This window comes from Urtica dioica, chromosome 12, assembly GCF_054948205.1.
Source record: "Urtica dioica subsp. dioica isolate 48M chromosome 12, U.dioica_male_clone48M_v1_H2, whole genome shotgun sequence".
Taxonomy (NCBI): domain Eukaryota; kingdom Viridiplantae; phylum Streptophyta; class Magnoliopsida; order Rosales; family Urticaceae; genus Urtica; species Urtica dioica.
Genome location: NC_142767.1, coordinates 21,140,473 through 21,154,291, shown reverse-complemented (window position 1 = coordinate 21,154,291; position 13,819 = coordinate 21,140,473). Strand labels below are relative to the sequence as shown.

Genomic DNA, 13,819 nt, shown 5'->3' with positions numbered 1-13,819 from the left:
CATTTTTATTATCAAGTCGTTTTTATCATCGTGTCGTTTTCGAAGTGAATTACTGTCGTTTTGTTATCATGTCGTTTTCTGAAGAAGTACCGTCGTTTTTATTATCATGTCGTTTCCGAAGTGAATTAATGTCATTTTTATTATAATGTCGTTTTTATCATCGTGTCGTTTTCGAAGTGAATTACTGTCGCTTTTATTATCATGTCGTTTTTATTATGGAAGAATGTCCCATTTCGTTTTGAATTACTGTCGCTTTTATTATGCCGCATTTATTTTGTATATTTATTCTTTTTTTTTTTAATTTTGCTTGACAACGATCACACTATTCAGGTATCAAGTTTGTTTGTATTTTATACAAAAATATACCATTTAATAAAAAAAATATTGTAGGTGACAAACTATATATCAATCAAAATTTGATATTTTTGTTTATTCCGTTAAAAACCATCAAATGAATAGATCTTTGTTCATACCATAAAAAACTTGATATCTTTGTTCGTACCGTAAACAAAGCTGCTCTATTTTAAGAAACATTAAAGATAATAAAAATAAAAATATAAAAAAGGAGAAACTATTTGTGTTTAAATATTAGTCATGCTCTCTTTGAAAGTTAATGTCCACCTCATTTCATGCCGGAAAATTAGAAACCCATAATGTAAATCTCAAAGAACAGTTTATTACATTTACAGCTCATGCTCTATAAAAAAATAAAAAAAAAAGTAATCAATAAATAAATAAACAGATACTACAAACAAAACCCATCACACATTCATAGTGAAATCTAAGCAAAACATGTTCAACAAGAAGGCTTCATAAAATAGAAGTCACCCGTACGGAGTTATCAGCCGATCCCGTCAAGAAAATGGGCAAAGTCGGGTGCCAATCCACGGTAGTTACAGCAGCAGTGTGAGCAAGAGTTCTCAACCCGTTTGTGTGGCTTCGAACCTGATATCCAAAAATCAATCACAAAACAGAAATAGAGTCTCGATGGAACAAAATCGGAGTTCCAGGGTATCTGAGAGAATGAAGAGAGGATGATGAACCTGGTAAATGGGCGCTCTTACTGAACCGGACGTCACTAACAGATTCCTTCCATTGGCATCTAATGCCATTTCATGCCTGCAATGCTTTGAGCTTTCCGAGTCGCAGAACCTACAGTTAAGAGCAGACTTGTTATGCGTGTGATAGAACCAAATGAAATTCCGTAGATTTTATTAATAGAAACCGAATGCACACAAAATAAAGTAACCTCGGTGTAATGTTCGACAAAGACTAAATGCAAAACATTAAAATAAAAAAGAAAAAAAAAAGAAACCAGCCTAGGTGGGTGGCTATTATCAGGCTTAGAAACCATAATCCTACTAAACAGAATTCCTTAAATCACCCTTATCAATTAAGATACTACAAACTATCTGAAGACCAGTTAATAATCTATTATTTTTTTCCCCTGCACCTCCCATACGTTAATATCGCGGGTCTATCACCGTGACAAGGTAAATTAAAATAAAATAAATTCTCAAACCAATTACAAGTACCTGCTACAATTTCTCGACCAAAGGACTCGTCCTGGATTTTGCAAGCTCCATTCAAGAATCTGGTTCCAAACAGAACCTAACATAAGCATTGACTTTGAAAATATAAACTAAAAAATAGCTACAGAAACTTGCCTTTCCATCAGATCCCAGACTAAAAATGCTCGTCTCATCAGGCCCGAAAAGAATAGAGCTTATGGCAGAGTCATGCGCGGGCCAGCCAGTAATTTGAAGACCCGCAGACATATCTTTTATTAAAAATATATTTGGTTAAGGTTTGTTAATTAGACTCGAGCAATAAAATCTCATAATGCAGAAACCATAACAAATATTATAAGGATACCAAACATGTGAATCATTCCGTCCGTTGCAGCGGCGGCCAATATTTTTCCGTTGTGATTGAAACTTAAGGATGTAATAGCTGGTGGGTCTTTACCAAGAGGAAGAACTGTCTTCAATAAAGCCAAATTATAATAAGGGACACAGGACAAAAAACAACTCATATTTGCATTAATCTGTGAGCATCTCTCAATTGCGTACCATAGGTTTCCATGTTTTCATGTTCCACACGGTCAATGAAGCATATCCCAAATTATCTACATAACCTGACCTGTGCCTACATGAAAACAAAGTTCGTTACAGCTTATACGAACTGGTATTTTTGATTAATTGCAGTATAATAGATAGGAAATACAATAGAGATATCGAACTTCCGAGAGGTCCATGCTCTCCAATTTCTTCCACATTCTAATTCCTCCTCACTACAATTTTCATCCACATTTCTATGCTCACCCCTCTTGATCATAACTTCTAAGTATTATATATTTAACCCCTTAATATCTAGTTCCTAACAATAGCTTTGGTCTGTGCATTCAGATATAAATATATTAAGATAAAAGATATACCCCTTGGAAGCAGCTGCTGAAACAAAGATTGGTTCTACGGGACTGCATTTAATATCCAACACACTGCAGCGAAAGAAAAAAAAACTGGGGATTAGCAGAGCCAAACATATAAGAAGATTAAAGGTGCTCTTGGGACAAACCTCGGAAATGCTTCAGTTGTGCTAAGATCACAAACTACTCTTTTCGCATCTACATTCCACGCTTTAATGCCTCCATCAGCGGTGCCTATGAGAAGCTTTTGGGATAAAGAGCCACATGAAATGAAAATCGGGTGTTTTTTAAATCACAAATACTCAACAATCATCAACCCCATTAGTTAAACTTGAGCATTACATTCAAGTTTACGTACCAATCTGTCAGATTTACATTCCCAGTCTAGCGACAAAATCTCCGCTCCGCAGTAAATGGTTGCGTTTCTAGACGCCGGGGTCGACGAGTCATACGTCCATATCCTATGATAAACACAGAGAATCCATTAACATAGATCTGAAAACATCGTATAGTTGAAGGGAGGGAAGATATGAGCTCGTTGACTTTGTTCTATCGGATGAAAATACCTGACTGTCCCATCTTTAGAGGCACTAGCAATGTTGTTACCGGAGGCAGAAAAGCGGCAGCGACTGATTGGACTAGTGTGGCCTAGAAATGTTTCCTATAAAGATCATGATCCCCCAAAAAAAACATTATAAACCAAACAAAGAAAACCTACATATATTAGGTTGAAAAATGCCAAAGAGAAGCAGCAAAGCTGAAAACGTAAACCCAGTCTACCTGAAAGTCAACTTTAACTTCGGGTAATTCTTCTACATGGCTTTCCCTCCCATTTTCTGCCACAAAAGACTAAACATTAACTCAATGACAAAAAGGTTCAAAACCTAACAATATGATGTACTCTTACAACAGTCAATCAATACAAAGCACATGGAGAGAAACTTGTAACAACAAGAGCTTATTAAGCCAACCTCTAGCTAAATTACCATCCTAGCACAGAAATGAAAATAAACTTGCAAAGAACAGTGTATACCAACATTAGAGGTGTCTAGAAGGAAACTGGTATCGCTTCCACCATCATTTCCATGACGACTTGAAGCAGAAGTTATATCATAGCCAGACTTGGACGTGGAAACCTCTGGCCGATTTCCCCCCGGCTCCGCAGCAAACCACTCTCGATTTAGCTCTGCTTCATCCAACAGTGGCGTTCCAGGAAGAGAACTTTCTGGAGTTTCTTTAAGTACACTTCCCTCGTTCATAAAGCTTGCCAAGCCCTTGTTATTCTCAGTGCCCGCATCAGTGAATGACGAAACATCACTGAGCATCCCCCCCAAAAAATAAAAATAAAATTTAATCGTGTCACTCTAGTTTGTATATCAAAAAGCCGAGTCTTTATAGAGAAAACAATAAATAAAAAAAGAATCGTAGTAGACCTCCTTAGCTGGCAAAGCTGACCTTCCTTCTCCTCCAACAGAGCCTGAAGTTCCGATAACTTAATATTGAGTTGCTTAATGTCTCTCTTCATACGGTTGACCATATTCTTCTCTGAACTGATTTTCAATAGGGCAGGGATGCGTTGTTTAGTCAAGGAATAGTTTTTTTTTTTAAACAATTTTTTTTTTAATAATCACGTGTCACCAGGTTTTCAATCAAACATCGCAACCATCAAAAGCCCGATTCTGAAAAAGGATATGAGTGCCGTTGAAGATCGCGCCAAAGAAATTTCTCACGGAAAGGTGCAACGACTCGAACCATTCCCTAGAGAAATACACTCGAAACTCAGGTGCCGAGCTTGGATTCTTCACATACGGAATCGCTGCAATATAACATTACAAAACTTTATAAACTTAACAAGAAACCAATTTTACTTTATTTTCAAAACAAATAAAAAAAGTCAAAGTAAAAATCTTACCAAACCAATGAGTCCAATCCTGATCCTTCTGAAACAAATCATTCCCATACATCCCGAAGAACTCCACAGCCTTGTTTTTCGCTCCCGATTGGACCGCATTGACAATGTAGTATCGCAGAACCGAACCCTCCAACTTTCCAAGAGCCTCGATATATACGCGGTCCATCGACGGAGCGAGACATTGCTTGAAAAAGTCAAACAGACCGACCAATTTGTCCGCTTGATATCTAGGGATATAGACTGAGAATATCAAATCGATGATCTTATCCACTTGAAATCCTTTACCGATATCAGTGGATAGTTCGGAATCGAAAGCTTGCAATGTGTCGGTAAATCCCCTGAACACAAGAAATTCCCGCACCAACTCCTCGGCGTATTGCATATTCTCCATTATTTCTAGAAGAACAAAAAAAAAAATTGACTCCTGTAAAATTCCATTTCGAACACGAACATAAGATTATTACTGAATATTTAAATAAACAAACGAACAAACAAAAAATCAGTTCGATCTATAAGCTAAGTTCCGATCAGCTCGGGGAGAGTTGAGAGGGACCTAGAGCTTAATTCAATGCAATTCATGGCTATGTGTGAGATATTATACAGGAGTGATGAGACTGAGAATCGTACCTTGTGGAATCGGAGAAACGAGAGGACTGGTCTGTGATTGCAAATGAAGTTAGGCTTCACTTCAGCAGAAGCGTGAAGAAGAAATAAGACTCTAAATTACCAAAAAGGGTAATTAATAGCATATAAAGTAGTGTGATTACACTTTATTTATTTATTATTTATGAGATTTGGTTTTATTTTACTCTTATACTTATTGCACATTTCAATTCAATATGATATTTCAAACCAACTCAATTTAACGTTCTAGTACTTGTATTTTGTACTATTGATATATTGAATACATCAATTGAATGATAAACAAATCTCAAATTTAAATAATTAAGATTTTGCATAATTTATTTTAATATCAGTTCTTGACATAATTCATTTTTACATTACCCTCGCAATATGAGCAAACTAGTATTGCACCTAGGCTAGCTTTTCACAAATAGCTTCTAATTGTTATTTGAATGGTATTTTAGCTCCTAAATTAATTTTATTTTAGTAAAGTGATTATCGAACTATTATAGTTATTTTGAAGTATCATAGTCATTTTAAAAATAAATAATAAATTCGTTCAAACTCAACGCCACGCAACTTAAAACATATTATAAATTTAAATAATTTTTTTATAATTTATAATTATATCATCAAAATCTTACTAGAAAAATCTAAAATTTATCATCTAATAAATTTAATAATCTTACTCTAAACAATTCATAATAATATGTAATATGATATATGATAGTATACTACTAAATAATACATAATAAAATAATGATTATAAATAATGTGATGTGATAACGTATACATTAAAAGATATTTGATAAATGAAATAAAAATGAAAGTTGACCATTAAATGACGAGGGTTGTCTAGAGTGTTAGATAATAAGATGAAACCACTATTAAAAGAAAACATATGCATCGCACCAAGTTCCGTTAGAAACGGTCCCGCAATTCTTGACTGATCTGGTTTTGCAGCCCTCTTGTTAGAAGCAGAAACTCAACCACGGTTGCCATATCTTCTACCGTCGGGACATCGATGACAGGAATCGGGATATTCGCCATCGATAGAGAGAAGGAGATTGGATTTTAGGGTTTGAGTTTGACGATAAAAGAGATCAGATTTTAGGGTTTGACGAGAGGTTAAGAGTGATGCGATTTTAGCAGGATTCATCTCAGCGATGTTTTTGTATGGTCATCCTAAACTTGGTCTGCGTCTATCTCGGCAGCTTCTCTGTTCTCCTTCTACCCACCGTCCATCGGGATCGGCGCCGCTTCCTTCTCCATGACCTTCTCATTAAAATATATATATATATATATATATATATATATATATATACATTATAATATTAATGATAATATATACATTATAATATATTTTATTAGATTAAAATTGAAAAATGAAAAATAAGAATGGAAGTTCACCACAAAATGACAAGGGTTGCTTAAACAAAATATCACCATTAAAAATTAAACATACATATCACACCATTGGCCCTAGGCCAATACTCCTACTTAATTAATACAAATTCCAATTATATGAATGAATGAGATTCTTGGGAGAATCATTTTTTTTTTCCATATGTTCGCCCACAAATATTTCAACATGTATGATGTTTCGGTCAAATAGTTAACAAATTAATCTTGTACCATTGCACAAAACGTTATGCATAAATACTATTTTGTAACAAAATAATCAGAATGTTCTTTCTTAATACGAGCTCATAATGGAGGAATTCCATTAGGCATCAAGTATTAAGAAAACTTTATGAAAAAGGATTATCAATCTTTTTAATTGGTTATCAACTTTGTAATATATAATTAATAACAAGATTGTCTTCAAGAGGAGGCCTTATGGGCACTATGGTTAATATTCACGCAGGTCTCACAAAATCGATAATGACTTTACAATGATCTTTGCTCACCATGTATTACTTGAGGATGTTCTGCAAAATCGTTAGGTCTTTTTTCCAGCATCTCACATTCATTTTGTGCAAAACGACCAAGCTAGATTGATCGAATTTTCTAGACACATATAGTGACCCTAAATACTCTTGAATGTCCTGCTTGTTTAACTGAGCCTCATGAACACTTTGTGAATTGTTGACCTTTTTGAGATAGACTATTGATAGTAATTCTTAATTTTTTTTTTTTTTTTTGGTATCTCACTATGTTTTAAACATCAATTAAACTTCTTCTCAAATTCCTTCTTTTAGATTATCCTTTTTATGCTATAATTGAAGTGACAAAGAGATGTGTCTGTAAAATAGATATTATGGTTGATTGCCTCTATCATTGGTGTGTTCTACAGACTGATCAGATCTTTGCGCGATGATCTTTTCAAACTATCTTAATTTTTTTAAATAATTAATAAGGTGACAAAATATATAATAAAGAAGTTTTAAATTTAAATACTTTTAAAATATATAAAACTAGCCACTGATTAAAATAACTTGTGTGTCTGACAATTATTTTAGTTTGTAAATATGTTACAAAAACATTAGGTATTTTTAAAGTGTATCCATCGCAAAATAATAGGTAGTAAAGTGTATCTATCGTAAAATATTAGGTATTTTTGTCGTCATTTACTTTATATATATATATATATATATATCACGACGTACCTTAAACATTTACAACAAAATTATTAAAATTCACCAGACAATGATAACCAATAATACAATAGTTGCAATATACATAAACACAACTGTGTAGAACAATGGTTCATTAGATTGCACTACAAGAAATGTCACTTTTAGCAACTGGAGTGCGGAAACCCAACAGCAACTACATATGTAGTCGCCGGTTCTTTTTAAGCATCAGCGACTACGTTTAAGTTTTAGCGACTACATATGTAGTTGCCGTAGGATTTAGACAGACTAAACCCCAAATATAGCTTATTTTTAACTGCACCCGCGTAAACATTTCATTCCCCCCCCCCCCCATTTTAGCCCCAAAAACACATAAACATTTCATTTCCCCGCGTTTCAGCCCAAAAACATATAACCCCGCATTTTTTAATATTTATGTGGTCTTTCAGAGCTCTTTCGATCTCTCTCCGATGATCACCTAAACCGCGAAGACAAGGATTTCGATTTCAGCTTTCAGTCCCTTCTCCGGCGACCAAACGCTCCTTCTTCCCTTTCTCAGGTTTTTGTTTCCTTACTTGATTTTTCAGTTAGGATGGAAAAAGGATTATGTCTCGATAACTAATTATTTTTACGGATTCAAGGTTAGGTTTTTTAAATCAGAATTGGAATTTGCTTTTAATTTTGAGTCACAGAACATCAAAATTAGAATTCACGTTTATTTTCTTTTTTTGGTGCATGATTATAGATAGTTGATTTTCGCTTCATCTTTGATCCTCGCCGATAGTCAAGAGATTTTCAGCTTTTTCCACATATCTTGCTGATTAAGGGATTCATTTTTTCTTTTAATCAGATTTAGGGGTTGTTTGTTTCAGAGACTGATTGAAAATAATACATACTTAGCTGTAGTTGAAAAGTCAATTTATGCTGAATTGGTATCGTAAGCCTCTTATATGAGCTTGTTGTTCTTATGTGCTTTTATCATATGATATTCTGGATAGTTGTTGTTTAAGTAGCCCTTTTAAATTGACTCTTTATTTTATAACACATTGCTAATGAGAACTGAACTGTACTGCTGCAAATAAAGGATCTTCTCAAGTATACGGGGATTCAATTTTGTCACAGAGGACTCTCGATCTTTCTTCGACGATTTTGTAGGCCGCGACGACGAGGATTCCGATTTTAGTTTTTAAAATTGGAATTGGATTTCGCTCCTAATTTTGATAATTGTAGTTGAAAATATTAATCATTTGAGCCCCCATGTATTATAAAGAGTTTAAATGATCTTTTGCCTTTTGGTTCTCTTAATTACTTCAATTTTATTAATGACAACCTGTGACTGATATCCAATTGCAGCAAGTACCACAACAAAGAAAACATTCTCATCAGTATCTCCAAAGATCACAAACTTGCCATCAACAACAAGATCAATCCCTGGAAAATAGTATGTCATAATCTCTCTTTTTTTTTTTGCTGCAATCTTGGATCATTTATACATAATATATATTTGCATTGTGAGTTTATAGTAGCATTGATGACTGTTGAGCGTATCTATTACCACGGAGATGGCGGTGGAGAGGACCAACGACAACCTGTTTATGGTTAGAAGTTATATATACATATATAATATGTATTTGAATTAAAAACTTATTACAAGTTTTTTATACTGAATTGAATCGCAGATTCTGAAGGTCCTAGTTATCGAGCTCCAAAGAGGGTTAGAGGGCTGAATAAGTCTTTTTCGGTAGAGCAATGGAAAGCAAAACATCCAAATGGGGAAAAGATACCTATGGTTTTTGATGAAGGGAAAACGTGGAAGGCTGTCGGAAATAATGCCAAGATCTTCAACAACTATTTAGGTGTGATGGTTCGAGATACTCTTCAACCGAATATAATGAAGTATGTAGATCAAGATGAGCATGCCCGTGAAAGGGTTATTACGAACATGAAGGTAAATTGTGTATTTTTATGTTTCAAAATTTATTGTTCTCTATGTATACAAATACTTCTCTGTGTGTATGTGTGTCAGTACACATTATTAGAAAGTAGTCTGAAACTTATTGGTGTCTAGGACGTATTTATCATGCCGGAGAACAAAGAACTTATAGTGCAGCTTCATCGACAAGCAGCAAAGGTGGTTTGTAATTGGAAGAACGATTTGAAGAATAAGTGGCTTGAACAAGTTCAAGAGTATGGTGAAGAGAAAGCCCGTGAACACAAACCCGACCAATGTCGCAGTAAGGAACAATGGGAGGACTTCTTGAAATGGATGGAGAGTCCAATAACTCAAGTAATTACATTTTTTTTCTTTTATGTTTAACACATATATAATAGGATATTGTCTAACACGCTGATTATCTATATATGAAGGCAAGGTCAGAAATTTATTCTAGAAATCACTCTTGTGTGGCCGTTCAAAGTCGGCAAGGATCACAGTCAATTGCGCAATATCGATATAGCATGGTAATTATAGGAGTTTCTATCGCTGAATTTGGAAATTGTATGGAAATCTTCTTTTGACCCTGTTTTTGCTAATTATGCATATCATTGTGCTCTTTGATTTTGAACACATGTTACAGCGTAATATGGAGACAGGTGAATGGGCAAGTCCAATCGATGCGTGGAAAAATTTGCATTTTAAAGAATCGGAATGGACTTCGATTGCCGCCCACTCTGCTTATGTAAGTTCCTAGATACCGTTTTATTATTCATTATTTAGGAAGTGAAACAATCAAAGATTAGATCATAATAAGTTAATGTTCTAGAGTAGGATGAGATCAAGGAAAAAATAAAGACATATATTCAAGTCCCTGTTGTTAGGTGTTATTTATTAGGAAAAAAAAAATATTTCAAGGTTTTTCAGAAAAAAAAAAAGTCTGAAGTTCTTAATGAGACCAAGTCAATTAATTTGTGTGGGACTCTTTCAATGCAAAATGCAAACAGAAAAAAAAAAAATTCAAAGAGTATGTAATGTAGCTGGACTGGAAAATATATGCCTCATTCACTTAATTTCATGATGGACAAGTATTGATATTACACAGCCTGGAAGATGTGGTGAAGTTTCCAGCGCATTAAATGAAGTCTAAGCAAAATTGTTTGTATATTCCTATGATTTTAAATTTAGCGGTTGAGAATGTTGAGCACGGCTTTAATCAAACGTTGATATACGCTTTTAACTCCTCCTTAGAGATGGTAACTACATTTTGGCTTTTGAAAGTGCATTGATGATAGTTTATTCAGTATTTTTTAAGGAAAATTAATTAAGGTGTTGAATTTGCCTCAGGAACATATGGACAAGGCCCGACAACAACACGATGTTGATCCGAACGATCACACCACAGATGAGGAGATCATGAGTCAAATATTGCAATCTGGCCGCTCGTACACCAAGGGAATCGGGCCAAAATTGCCAGCGAAGGTTCTCCTTTATACACGTGGTGATGGAGCATCAATGCCGACGCATGAGAATTCATCTTTCACGATCGATGGTCTTCGAAAGATGGCATCAAACGTAGAGAAGATAGGAGCCTACTTGAAGTCGATTGATCCAAATTTTCTTTTCGAAACAACAAATATCGAGTCGACTATCTCGCCTCAATATCCATTAGGAGACAATGACGAGGAAGACAACGATTAGGGTTAGTTTCGAATGTGATTAGCTTTCATTTTAGTTCTATAATGTATGAATTTTTTGTTTCACATTTAACAAACACTATTGACTGTAGGAGAACTTTAGGTTTCAAGATATATTTTGGTTAGTTGTTCATATTCTTAAGTGTGAATGATCATGAATATCAGTTATTTTTTATATTCGATGTATTAATTTTTTTACAATATTTCCCAAGTTATCATTTATATTACCCGGATCTGTAGTTAAAAATCGATATTATTAAAAAAAAAAAAAAAACGAGCAGCGACTACAATTGTAGTCACTGTAGGAAAGCGCGACTAGGAATCAGCGACTACAAATGTAGTCGCCGCTGTAGTCGCTGATTCTCACCAGCGACTACTTCAGTATGAAATAGCGACTACATATGTAGTTGTTGTTCCTATAATTTCTTGTAGTGTTGGTCTAGTGCGGTCGTTTGTTCAAATCCTTTGTGCTGCTAATGCCTCTTATTTATTTACTCTTTGTTGTCCAAGAGAAAAATAAGAGCATAAGCTATGGGACTTACTCCAATCTGGCGAAAGCAAAACAAGAAGTCTCAAAATCAAGAACATATATAGCAATAATCATTTTTTTGTTTTTGGCGCAAATAGTCTACTTATATGATTTTTTGGAATTTCTATCTCAAACTATTTTAATTCAGAGCATTTTGGTCCTTATTTTGTAGCATCCAGTCCTTATCAAAACTAATTTTTTTCTTCAAAGAAATCAACTTCTAATAAACAACTTACAACATATTTACAAACTAAAATAATGAATAGTTTTATTTAAAAATAATACCCTATGAATCTTAAATTATTTTAACTTTTGTTTTGAGTGCTAAGGCACAAAATAGATTTTAAGTAGTTTCTTTTAACAATATATATATATCATATACATGTAAATGTTTTAAGCTATTTAGGCATTAAATTACATTTTTCTCATATAAGACCAAAATGCCCCCAAAACAATATTTTGAGACTTAAATGCCATAATTATACAAATTCAGACTAATTGTGCAAAAAAAAAAAAAAAAAAAAAAAAAAAAAAAAAAAACCCTTAATTATGTGAAGCTATGATAGTCAAAACCTATCTTTACAAGTATAGTCGTGAACTCGTGATTAAGATTGAGTTTCCGGGCGCAGAATAAATCTGCACGCACAAAGCTCCACGATGACTACGAGGATCATCACCGAAGCCACGAAGTAGATATAGACTCTGCGCTTGAAAAGCTCAGCCTTGTTTGGCTCCACGGCCTTATCCGAGTACGGCCTAGTCTCTACACGGAGCTCGAAACTATTGTCATCTCTGATCGGTTTCCGACTATTGATCTCGGCTTCTCGGATCTGACTCAGTATGATCTCGATGTCGAGGTAGTTTCTGTCGAGCTCATACCGCGTCCCATAGAAACTCACGGCGGCTTCGAAAAAGGCTGCGAAGAAGATGACGGAAGGTAAGAGAACGGCGGCGAAATAGAGCAGCCACTCGTTGGGCTTCGGAGATGATGATGACTTGGCAGAGATTGCGACGAGGTTCAAGCCCTGCAATAACAAGAACGCGATTGAGAAACTCTCGATCCTCGTTCGATAAGACGCCACGCGTCTCTCTTGCTTCTCGTTGATCGCCTTTAGCTCGTCTCGGCTTCTCTCCAGTTCTGTTATGTGGAGAGTCATTTGAAGAGCATGTCTTTGAAAAGAATAAGTGTGTAAAATTTATATGATATATGTTCAATAACGTACGGTGTTCATATATACTCAATTACGTACATAATATATAATTTTTACATTTGGATTTATTTCTTAAGAAAGATCATCAAGCATATTTCTACTTATTTATCGGTATTTTTTTCTCTCTTTGCTTTTCCGCCTCTCTCACGCGTCTCACTCTTTCTAATTTCTCACGCGTAATTTCTCTATCTATCTCTCTCTCTCTCAACACGCATAATTATATTTTTTAATTATTAATTAGAGCTAGTTGCAATAAGAAATTGAAATGCATTTGTCATTGGATAAATTAAAAAAAAAAAATTGCATGTCATATGTGTCATCTGGATCCAGCGAGTGCCTTTGTTATAAAATAAAATGGTGTTAGACTTTTACGAAAGATCCTAGAAGCGGCGTGAAATATACCTCATATACAAACATGAAACACGAGTTCCTGGAAATTACAGTAATTTCTGTCAGCTCGACCGAACCTTTGTATTGTATAGGTATAACAAAATCCAGTTTTATTATTAATTATATCGGTTTACGATTAGCTATATTGTAATTAGTCACTGATTTTTTCTTTAGGTGCTTTAGTCAAAATTTAATACCAATCCAGCTTTCCTTGCTTCGTCCTCAAATCCACTGATTATTATTTAGTTACTAGAATTATAAATGTGCTAACGATTTCCATACTTTCAAATACTATATTATCACCGCTAGCTAGCATGTTTGCGTATCAGCCATAGAACTATCTCAGTAAAATGCAGCTCAATCATTCAAATAATAAAAATAAAAGTTAAATATACTAATTTGCACTTGCAAAGAATGAGAAATTAATCAGTCGCTAACATTATTGCAAGAACGGAGTTTAAAAAAAGTCCCATCACATTCGTACCTTTTAATCTTTCAAATTTTAATTTTTCGAGAGTG

At 34.5% G+C, this 13,819-nt stretch overlaps 1 protein-coding gene across 2 annotated transcripts; it reads right to left on the bottom strand.

Annotated features, from left to right (window-relative positions):
* Positions 1 to 600: 600 nt before the first annotated feature.
* Positions 601 to 5,062, bottom strand: LOC149380248 (uncharacterized). Of its 2 annotated transcripts, none has more exons than XM_089604463.1 (16): positions 4,968 to 5,062; positions 4,341 to 4,736; positions 4,123 to 4,244; positions 3,862 to 4,004; positions 3,462 to 3,745; positions 3,209 to 3,264; positions 2,995 to 3,089; positions 2,787 to 2,889; positions 2,578 to 2,672; positions 2,438 to 2,500; positions 2,073 to 2,148; positions 1,876 to 1,984; positions 1,668 to 1,780; positions 1,536 to 1,594; positions 1,044 to 1,152; positions 601 to 945 (listed from the first exon to the last, which is right to left on the bottom strand). In XM_089604463.1, exons 2-16 carry the CDS (start codon positions 4,729 to 4,731, stop codon positions 811 to 813), a joined length of 1,953 nt encoding a protein of 650 aa, XP_089460589.1. In that variant the 5' UTR covers positions 4,732 to 4,736; positions 4,968 to 5,062; the 3' UTR covers positions 601 to 810. The 2 variants fall into 2 exon arrangements, with proteins under 2 accessions (XP_089460589.1, XP_089460590.1); XM_089604464.1 differs by having other exon boundaries at positions 4,341 to 4,764; positions 4,968 to 5,056.
* Positions 5,063 to 13,819: the final 8,757 nt, after the last annotated feature.

Coding starts and splice junctions, on each gene's coding strand:
- LOC149380248 (XM_089604463.1), bottom strand. CDS start 4,731: ATGGAGAATATGCAATACGCCGAGGAGTTGGTGCGGGAATTTCTTGTG. Junction 4,005..4,122: donor GCGCGATCTTCAACGGCACT/CATATCCTTTTT, acceptor TTGACTAAACAA/CGCATCCCTGCCCTATTGAA. Junction 1,595..1,667: donor GTCTGGGATCTGATGGAAAG/GCAAGTTTCTGT, acceptor GTTTGGAACCAG/ATTCTTGAATGGAGCTTGCA.